General features: G+C 47.3%; 1 protein-coding gene across 1 annotated transcript in view; it reads left to right on the top strand.

Moving 5' to 3' along the window:
* Positions 1-202: 202 nt before the first annotated feature.
* Positions 203-11039, top strand: part of LIMCH1 (LIM and calponin homology domains 1) — a 321144-nt gene continuing 310307 nt past the window's right edge. Inside the window, exon 1 of the mRNA XM_088021185.1 lies at positions 203-298. Within this exon, the coding sequence (XP_087877311.1) occupies positions 203-298 (96 nt within the window). The remainder of the gene's footprint in view (positions 299-11039) is intronic.

Here is an 11039-nt window from a genome sequence, read left to right as displayed (position 1 = left end):
GCCGCGGCGTCCTCCGGAGGCGCGCGGTTCTCCTCCGGGACCTGCGCCGGGCGGGGGCGGGGCGGGCAGGGGAGGGGAGAGCGGGCTGGCGGGAAGGGGCGGGGAGCGCGCTCCTGCGGCGGCGGCGGCAGCGGCGGCGGCGGCGGCGGCGGCCGTGCTCATCCCGGCGGCCCAGCGCTCGAGTGCACGCGGGGCTTCGCAAATGGCTTGTCCCGCTCTGGGTCTGGAAGCTCTTCAGCCTCTGCAGCCGGAGCCGCCCCCCGAGCCTGCTTTTTCGGAGGCGCAGAAGTGGATCGAGGTAGGTGCCCCCGGCTGGCGGGAGGCCTTGCAGGGGCGCCCGAAGCCACCGACCCGCGCACACGGACGACAGGTCCAGCCTCGCCTCCCCTTTGCCAGCTGCTCCGAGTCACCCGCCCGGGCCTCGGGCGAGCTGCGATGCCCTGGCGCCCTGGCGCGGGTCTCGGGCGAGGGTGGGCGGAAGTGAGGGACGCCGCAGTCTCGCAGTGCGCGTGGGGGGCACGAAGCGCTCTCCTGCGCCTGCATCCTTCCTGCCCGCCAGCCGCGCAAATCTCAGCTCCCGCCGCTTCCACGCGGGGCCAAGGGAAGCGCAGTGCCCGCAGAAGCGCCGCAAAGGCGCAGGAAGCGCGAGACCCAGAGTGCTGCTGACGCCGCATTTGGGGGGTTCCTGCTCCCTGTCCTACCTTCCGCCTCTTGACCCCCCCCCCCCGCAGCTCCTCCCGAGCGGAGTTGGCAGTGTCTCCACGGAAACGCGTACCCACCAGAGTTTCTGGCTGTATTCCTGGCAGCGCACAGGGCCGGGGAGCCTGCAAGACCCACCTGCGAGCGCGCCATCCGCATAGCCGCTGCCCAGCCGTTGGCAGCCCCCACTCCATAGCGGAGGCGGCGGGGCGGGCTCCCAGGTGCCGAGTCCCCGGCCCCGCTGGCATATTTCACTTCTTAAATGACTCGGTGGCAGGCCAGGGAAATCACTGGAGCTCTCGGCTCAGTCCAGGAAGCGCTCGCTGGGTGATCCTGATTCTCGATGTCTATCTGTAGATAGATGCAGCTTGGTGGCTCTGCGCTCCCCAAATGACGCGTCTGCCGGGGATCAGGACGCTTGGAGGGCGCGAGGGGGGAAAGGTGACCCCCTGTGATCCGTGCACTGAGCCTCTGTTTCGCCCAGACGGCCTTTCTTGAGGCTTAGCGGAAGGCGAATTTGACCCTTTTCCTCAGGGACAGGCAGCCCTCCTTGCCCATGGTTCAGAGGAAGAAATGCACCGCTAAGTCATTGGCCCAGCAATGGTGAAGCCTCTTAGTACTCAGGCTGTCATTTGGTGACCCCCCCACCCCCCCCCACCCCCCGTTCTCAGGATGCTTCAGAGGTAACAGAGCCTAGGATGGAACAGATTTGAACCTGCTGAGTTGCCTGCAGAAACCACCCTCACTTACTGGGGCTCTAATGCTCCTGCAAGAGGCCTGCCCCTCCCAGGGTTAACCTGCTCCAAGCAAGAGTGTTTGGCAGAGTTTAGAAACATCTATTTAAACATAGGGTGAAAGAAACAGAAGACCAAACTTGAGGCTCTGTTGATAAAAGCCCCAATCATATCTCTCATAATTTGATGGCTCATGACCAGATGAGAAAAAGACCTTGGCTTTTAATTTTTGATTTGTGGCCGGAAAGGCTTGGGGTGTGACAGGTGCTCTCTGTGCTGCATACTTGGGCTCACAGGACACACAGGAGACGTTTGTATTCACTGGCTTCATTGAGAGTTGGAGAGCTGTCTTTTTCATGTTCTTGAACTTTGAAATTCTCAGGAGAGATTTTGGATGTGGATAGTAGGTGAGGGGAGGATATCAGAACCCAGCAATCCTGCAGTTCTTGAAGGCAAGTGGTTTATCCTCAGTATCCTTAATTGTAACATTAATAGAGTCTAATTAGAAAATGGGTTGTCCTATAAATTACATGCAGGGAAGTGCACAAATCTTAAGCACACATCTCCATGAATGTTCACATATGTATATGTACAATGACAGCCCCCACCTAGATCAAGATCTAAAACATCTTCTTCAGCCCAGAGGACCACAGTCTGTTTTTAAGTGGTGGGATGTATTAGGCTAGATATTATGCAGTACAGGATATCAGCTTTTGTCCTGGTTCCACTGGTTTAAAAAAGGTGGGGGGGGGGCGCCTGGGTGGCTCGGTTGAGCGACTGCCTTCGGCTCAGGTCATGATCCTGGAGTCCTGGGATCGAGTCCCACATCGGCCTCTCAGCTCAGCGGGGAGTCTGCTTCTCCCTCTGACCCTCTTCCCTCTTGTGCTTTCTATCTCTCATTCTCTCTCACTCAAATCAATAAATAAAATCTTAAAAAAAAGATCATCATTAAAAAAAAAGGGCTTCCTTAGAAAGTAGAGCCCCCATTAGGTCCTATAGACGGCCTGGCATTATTCGTGATACCTTGCAGGTATGCCCGTTTGAGAATGCGAAAACCGTGGGGCGTGCGTGGCTTTAGGACGGGGCGGCCTTGGCGCTCTGCTCTGCGCGTGCATTATTGAAGCGGCCTATCTCCTTTCAATTGCGGAGTTCGGTTTCTGGGAAAGGAGAGCTTCCCCTCCCAGGCTGTGTAAAAAGGTATTTGCTCCCGGGAGAGATAGTGACCTCCCTTTTTCCTTCCCGGAGGTCCCTCTTGAAATGTAAATGCCTCGTCTGCAAACCGGGGAGACCCGGGAGCCTTAACAGATGGTTTTGCGCGCAGTTGCCCGGTGAACAAAGATTCCGCGGCTAATATAGCAATACTGTAGTACTTAGAGCGAGCTGAATTCCTGGGTGGATTGTTATCTCGGGACAATTGCATCTCGTTTAGGGGCCCCATTGTCTTCGGCAACATCCTCATTGGAAGGGCTTTGTTTTTCACTTTTGTTCCGTCGGTGATTAAATTTCCCACAGGCTCCCTACCCCCTTTGAGTAGTCAGGAATTTCACCCTTTCAGAAAAATGTTCCCTTGGGTGCAGCAGGTTAATAAACAAACTTTGCAGCTTGTCTTTCCTCCTCAGCCCTTGGTCTTCCTTGAGTCATGGGTTGGCCCGAAAAGATTCATTCTTAATAGTCTCAAGGAACAAGCTCCCGGAGATCACTTGTTAGTGAGGAATTTCTCAGCCTTGGCTAGGGGAGGGGATTGTGACTGGCAGGAAACGTGGGCCTGGGCACGGATATTCCCACCTCAGCCCACTCCCAGCTTGTGCCTTGGCTGGCAAAGGTGAGAGCCCAAATGGAGGTCACAGACCATGTGGGAGCTGCTCAGTAACACAGAACTTTTTTTTTTTTTTTTTTTAAATAGCTGCAGAAGCAGGCTGCATGTCTTAATGTGGGTTCAGGAGACTCCTAAAGGAAACAGCAAACTTCCAGTATTAATTGTGGCCACCAGCAGGCAGGGGCCTAACTTCCTTCCACATTCCTTTTCTAGAAGGCCTTCCTAAACAAAGAGGCAATAAGGACCGCACAGGGATTAAGAGGTCAGACTTTGGAGCGGGGCAGCCTGGGTTTGAATCCTGGGTCTGTTACCTTCTAGCTGGGTGACCTTGGCCGGGCTGTGTTTCCTCCCCTTTTAGTTCTAAATTGTTTTCTTTGAAAGCTAGCTCCAGTCGTTAACAACAACAAAAATCACAAAGATACTGTTGAAAGCATGTGTAAAACCCGGGCACCAAGAATAGCTTACCTACCTCTAGGAGTGCTGCGAGAGTTAAATAAGTTAGTATATTTTAAATGCTCAGAAGAGTCCCCAGTATTTAGGAATTGCTGTCTAAGTAATAATGGTTGACATTATTACCATTAACAACACTACTGCTATTCTTACCACCATCACCACTGTCATCATTAACACTCCTGTGATTGCCATTATTACTGTTTTGTTCCTATAGCTGTTTTGGAAGAAAATCTTCAGAACCCTAAGTTTCTCACTGTAAAAAAATATAAATCAATTACCTACTGATCTCATTCCGTTCTTACCTCATGAGCTCCAGATACCTGGCCTAGAAGTTTGAGTAGATGCTATGTTACCTTGCATTAAAAGAGAGTTAGGGATCAGAGCAAAACCAGTAATATCTACTCATAAAATGATCCTGGTGGTCCAGTCCATTAAGGCTTAGAAAATGATTGCTCAATATTATGTAGAATATTTGCGTTTACTGCAGAGTCTTTGTTACCGAGCTCCAAGCAGAGCGCTCAATGCCTCTCCTCTTGCTGACAGTCCAGCATTAAGTCATTATACAAATAGTGGCTGTCTGAATATTCATCTCAAAGGTAGCAGTGTTTTGTTTACTAAAGTTGTATCTGCTCCCGCTAGGAAAAAGAATAATTCCCCCCTTTATTTACCTTCCTGCTCCTTACCTTCCTTCCTTTCTTTCCTTTTCCCTTGATGATATCTCTTGAGTTACAGGAGTTTGTTAGTGGGGAGATGATTCTAATTTTCTTGGTAACCACCGCATCCCCCCTTGCCTCTCTGCCCACAACAATATTTATCTGTTCTAATCTGTGTTCTTCTCTGCAGTGCCAAAAACTTTTTGGAGAAACAGATGTCCCTTCAACTTAGTTTCAGTTGTGATTTGGAACAGGTTGCCAGGCCTCTGGGGAGGGGTTGGAAATTTCAACCCAACTTAGCCTTGCTTCTCAACTTGAGAATTCTCTGGACTCCTTTAACCTTAATCACAGCATGCCTGTGGGGCTTGGTGCTGAATATAATCTTATTTGTGACCTAATCCATATTTCACATGAGTGGGAAGTTGTGCCGGGAGGGATCAGTTCATCATTTTGGGTCATTTCCACTTGCCCATATAGAATTGTTTTCTTATTCAACTGGGACCTGATTTTCAAGATTAAAAGCACTGAGGGTACCTTCACTCTCCAAGACTGAACGGATGTTGTATTGTTTGGCAATAGGGAAAATTTAGGAGTAGTCTTTGGGAACCTAGCATTTAGTGGCAGGTAACATACGATGTTTGCAGTGTCATGACGAGTGAACATGTGCCATAAGTTAGTCATTCAAGTTCTCCGCCTCTGGGGGGACTTGATGATTCTTACATCTTTTCAATACCGCGGAGAGGTAAGTTGGCATGTGCCTCTCCAGCATTGCATGGGGAGCTGAGGAAGAGGGAGAAAACCTTTTCTGGCTGGACCACGGAAAGGAGTAGTGGTCTGAATAGATATGTAAATCAGAGCAGGCAGCATCATTCTCACAGGGGCATTTAAATAATCTGGCCTGTTTGTATACAAGAGCCGCTATGACACAATGTGGTCACGTGGTAGGAGAACAGTGCGGTCCCACAGATTTGGGGAAGAGGGAAACGGAATGGGAGGCGGAGCCGGCACTTCTTGCCCCAGCATCTCCCTGGAAACCGAGTTTGCAGTGAGCCAGCTCCGAATGCGAGACTGAGCTCTGGCCACCAAGAAGGGGCAGGGTGGGGCCTGTGTCCCCAGCAACTGGATTTCTTGGCCCTCTGCTCTCCGCTGAGGGATGACAATGGAGCCATGATGCAGACATCTGGCCGTGATTCCGTGGGTGCCAGTCAGTGCTAGGTGGGACCAGGCAGCTCCTGGAAATTGGCCTGGCAGCTTCTCTTTCTGCTCTGAACCATTCTGAAATTTAAGAGTGTGGTTAGGAGTCACATGGTAATGATAATCATGGTAATGAAACCGATGCTCATGATGATAAAAGCTGGTATTTATTGAGTGCTTACTGTGTGCCAGGCACTGGGCTAAGAAGTCTATGTCTGAATGAATCCCTTATAAATAAGTACTACTACTATTATCCCCATTTGCAGATGAGAAAATTGAGGTCCTGAGAAATTAAGTATCTTGCCCAAACTTTCAAGTAAGTGGCAGAACTAGGACTTAATTAAAGCACACTTTCTTAACTTTTATGAATATATACATTGTTAGATACCCCAAATCTATAGTTGAGGAAATTGGGGCTTTCAGGAATTAGGAAACCTCCCCAGACTCACCAAGTCAGTGAGTACTTGTTAGAGTCAGGATTCAAATCCAGGCTGTCTGACTTTGCAGCCCTTGTTATCTGATCCCTTATATTGCTTCCCACATTAGGACCAGGTGTAAAAACTTTGGTAAGGACTGAGCTTCCTGTTTCTCTGACTGCAGAGGCTTCCCCCATATGTGGGGGCAGGTTGTGGGTTTCGGAAGGTGTGGGTCCCTAGACCATTCCCCGTGGCTTGTCTCTTTCAAATATGGGTGCGAAGGGGTGTCTCTTCTCCGCACTGATGTGTTTAAGCCCCGTTGGTGCATCTGTCTGAGGCCTTTATCGCAGCTCCTTCACCTTCACCTGAGAGTGCTCCTGTCTGGCCAAGATCCCACCTGGGAACAGTTTTGTTGTTGAGTTCAGCCAAGAGCCATGTCCTTCCAAGAGAGGAGATGGGCGGTCTCTCCTGCAGGTGTCCACGTCCCATCCTAAAGAACTGAAGGGTCAGAACAAAGCAGCTCTGTGACTTCTGGGAGTCTTGGCTTGTACTCGGCATCCCCATCACCTACCTTCCAGTCTAACCTTAATCATTTGGGTGGGCCTTTATTTTCACGGTTGAGGACTGAGTCAGTTAACACTAGTTGACTGAACAACTCTCACTGGAACTAGATTTTCTTTCTTTTTTAAAAAAATATTTTATTTATTTATTTATTATTTATTTATTTATTTATTTATTTATTTATTTATGAGAGAGAGAGAGAGAGAGAGAGAGAATATCTGAAGCATACTCCCCGCTGAGCACAGAGCCTGGCGCAGGGCTCCATCCCACGACCTGGAGATCATGACCTGAGCCAGAACCAAGAGTCAGTTGCATCACTGACGGAGTCACCGAGGCACCCCTAGATTTTCTTTTTAAGCCCAGTTTACTCTTTGGTGGTTCGGAAAAATGTGCAAAACAATTTTATAATATTTCCCCTCACTTGTTCCTAAGTATGTGTGTGTGCTTACATTTGAAGCAAAAGAAAGGTATCAGATACCATCTTTTTGGGGTGGAGAGTGGAGTGGGAAAAAGGATGACTTCAGTGCAGTCAAATGAGGAAAGGAAAGGATAAAAGAACTTTGTTTTTAAGTGATTGAGAAATATAAAATAGTCTAAATTAGAGGGTTACTAGATGATACAGGAAAAAAAAATAGTCCTTAAAAAAGGTGACAAAATATTGGAAAAACTTCTGCCCTGGGACATGAGGAGATGTTCTATCTCTTTCTGCAAGGAAGAATGATGTCATGCAGTTCGGTTCTGCTGTGGTAAAATTCCATGTTTGTAGTGTTGAAAACAACACTCCCAAAGAGATGTCCTCATGAAGCTAACCCTGATGGGATGGCCGTTGTATCTCAGGGAATTATCTTTAACATAGGGAGAAAAAATGAGGTGACATAGTCTTGTGACATGCACCTAAGGAATATCTTGGTGGATATCTTTTCCCACTAAACTTATGTTGTCAGCAGAACTGCGTCCTTATATCTATGATGGGACCTTAAGAACAAAGTATTGTTTAGGCTGAGAAAGCTCCATGTTTCCATTGCTCTGCGTTCTGCCCGTGATAGTCTGAAACCCACAACCTGCTAGTACAGGATGCAGCTTGGCCACCTGGTCAACCATAGAATTTAGAGACCTACCCCACCCACTTATCCCTAAATAGCCCATTAGGAGGTTATGTAAGAATAGACCTGCACTTGTTTTTTTTAAAGTAAATGTCAAGGGCAAAGGCTTGTGGCATTTTTATTTCCATGACCCAATACTGTTATAAAAAAATCCTCAGCCTTATTTTTCTTACCAAGGGATTGGAGTTTTATTTATTGTGCTGAGTACACAGCTCTCTTTTCCTGCCCTGATAAACATTTAAAAAGAATGATACTCAAACCATTATCTTCTTCTAATGGGAAACTGAATGAAGGCTAGGAGAGGCTCAGCCAAATTGTTTAAAATATGAAAATAATTATTTGGGACACTTGGTTATCACTCATTTGTAAGTTCACTTCAGTGTAAACACTAAAAATAAGCATACAGTGAAAATAAACATTAATGTGTGAACGTGTTTTAAACAAATTAAAAAATCTGTTTCCTGGAAAGTAGTTACTAAGCCCCAACAATGTGCCAGGCATAGTGCTGACAACCAGGGTTAGATGGTGAACAATAGAAACCTAATTCCCACCCACATGAAGTGCACAATGTCGTATGTGTGTATGTGTGGGAGCTTAAACTAAAATACACAATTACAAATTGGGATGAGTGCTATGAAGACAAAGCGGGCTTAAGAGAGAAGTACTTGAGGCAGACAAGGACTCAGTGAAAGTAGTGTTTCAGCTAAGACCATTGAAGGGTGCTGAGCAGGAGAATTAGATGGATTCAGATTTATTGAGACAAGGGCTTGCATATACATACAACACATGTTTTATTGTGATTATGCTTTAAAAAAAAGGTAGAATAGGAACACTGTTAAAGTCCTCCAGATGTATTGAAGGTGTGTGTATGTGGGGGGGAGGGGACAGGGAAAAGGGCTGAGTCAGAAGTTCTCGAATATTCTTGCAAGCCACGATCCACTGCACCTCTTAGGACCCAGGCACAGATAAATCAAGACCTCCTCTTCTAGGAGAAATGGCAGAGAGGGTTTTGGGATTTATTTTTTGAGCATGGACTCTGGGATTAAAATTCTTCTCTTCTTTTTTAAGATTTTATTTATTCATTTGACAGAGAGAGAGAGAGCACAAGCAGGGGGAGCAGCAGAGAGAGAGGGAGAGGTGATTGAGAGATTCTCCGCTGAGCAGGGAGCCTGGTGCAGGGCTCGATCCGAGGACCCTGGGCCAAAGGCAGATGCTTAACCAACTGAGCCACGTGGTTGCCCCTGGGTTTAAAATTCTTGTACACAATAGGGGCTAGAGAAGCTGTACCCCCCTCGGAGGTGAGAGGCTTGCAGGAAGCCTGCCTGCCTTTCAGTGAGTGAGTGGAGCAGTTTTGTGTAAGACTTTGGGTGATGACCTATAGATGTCCTCTAATTTGGGAACTTGCCCCAAACGCCTCTGAAAGAAGGGACTTTATAAGCTAATAAAGTCATGTGCCATTTGGGAACCCCAGAAGTTGTAAACTCTGGAGGTCTGTGACTTTGGTTTCTTTCAGCACTTGAACCCACCACCCCTACACACCCCTTCCTCATGGTTCAACATGGCTGCTAGAGACTCATCATCACATCATCTTTCAAGAAAGTAGGATGGAGGAATAAAAAATGAAGACTACATAAGACACCTTCTAGAAAATTCCCGATACTTCTTATGTTTTATTGCCTAGATTTTCAATAACATGGCCACTCCTAGTTGCAGGGGAGGCTTCATTGTCCTCAGGTCACACTCTGGGTTCTATTCCTCGGAAGAAATGGGAAAATGGCTATTGAGCTAGGGGGACCCTGGGATGTCCTTTCTCCACTTCTCCAGGGACAGATCCTTTCCAGACAGAGCTTAAATATGTCTGCCTCTGAAGCAGACTCCCTGATTCCTCTAAGCCCATTAATCCCTCCTCTTCTGTGCAAACCTGGCATTTAGTATCCACCTCTGTTAGAAACGTTGTCATATATCATTGTAACGAATATATGCTTGGGTGGGATCTGCCCCCTTTGGTAAACCCCAGAGCTCTTGTGGCCAAGGACTGGGACTTAGCCATTGTCCCCATTCCTCCTCAGTCTGCTCCCTACTGGAGCCCCATGGCTACATTACCCATGGCCCGAAAGGTTTCTCAGGGAGCCTGTGCCCAGCTACAATTGCCTGGTTGGCACTTGGACTCTGCCATGGCAGAGAAAATAGACTCTGTTGCTGCCCTGACAGGAAGCAAAGTTTTTTTTTTTTTTTTAAAGACTGATTAAAAAAAGCAGTTTACCCGGTGGTTGCCTGGAGACAGTCAGTGATTGGACACTTGGAAAGTGATTTCACTGTTGGCTCTTAGGCAGGTGATATCAGTTGAAGGAATGACTTAGGAGGCCAACTTTCCCCTCAGGTTGGACCGATGTGGAGCTCACAGTTCCTCTCTGCAGAATTGGAGAGCAAACATCTCTGTTCTTTATTTTTTATTTTATTTTTTTAAAGATTTTTAATTATTTATTTGTCAGAGAGAGAGAGAGAGAGCACAAGCAGGGGAAGCAGCAGAGGGAGAGGGAGAACCAGGCTCCTCACTGAGCAGGGAGCCCGATGTGGGACCCGATCCCAGGACCCTGGGATCATGACCTGAGCCAAAGGCAGACGCTTAACGACTGAGCCACCCAGGCGCTCCATCTCTGTTCTTTAAATAAACATGTCCCCCCCCCCAGCATTTTCACCTGGGACTCTCACCTTTTTTTCTCCTACCTCAAAGCAGTCAGCTTCCTCTCTCTTACCTGTTGTGGGGGTGCAGATAATTCCCACCTCTTGGTATGAAAGAAAGATCGGAGTACTTCAACTTACAGGATATCCAAAAAAGTTGCTACGGCCGAGGTCACAGAGGTTGCTGCCTATGTTCTCTTCTAGGATTTTGATGGATTCCTGTCTCATATTTAGGTCTTTCATCCATTTTGAGTATATTTTTGTGTATGGTGTAAGGAAATGGTCCAGTTTCATTCTTCTGCATGTGGCTGTCCAATTTTCCCAACACTATTTGTTGAAGAGACTGTCTTTTTTCCATTGGACATTCTTTCCTGCTTTGTCAAAGATGAGTTGACCATAGAGTTAAGGGTCCATTTCTGGGCTCTCTATTCTGTTCCATTGATCTATGTGTCTGTTTTTGTGTCAGTACCATGCTGTCTTGATGATGACAGCTTTGTAATAGAACTTGAAGTCCGGAATTGTGATGCCACCAGCTTTGGTTTTCTTTTTCAAGATTCCTTTGGCTATTCGGAGTCTTTTCTGGTTCCATACAAATTTTAGGATTATTTGTTCCAGCTCTGTGAAAAGTGCTGATGGTATTTTGATAAGGATTGCATTGAATATATAGATTGCTCTAGGTAGCATAGACATTTTAACAATATTTGTTCTTCCAATCCGTGAACATGGAA

This window comes from Eumetopias jubatus, unplaced genomic scaffold, assembly GCF_037043125.1.
Source record: "Eumetopias jubatus isolate StellerSeaLion01/CBP00866 unplaced genomic scaffold, mEumJub1_p1.0 scaffold_2, whole genome shotgun sequence".
In the NCBI taxonomy this organism is placed as follows: domain Eukaryota; kingdom Metazoa; phylum Chordata; class Mammalia; order Carnivora; family Otariidae; genus Eumetopias; species Eumetopias jubatus.
This window is presented reverse-complemented; position numbering and strand designations above follow the sequence as displayed.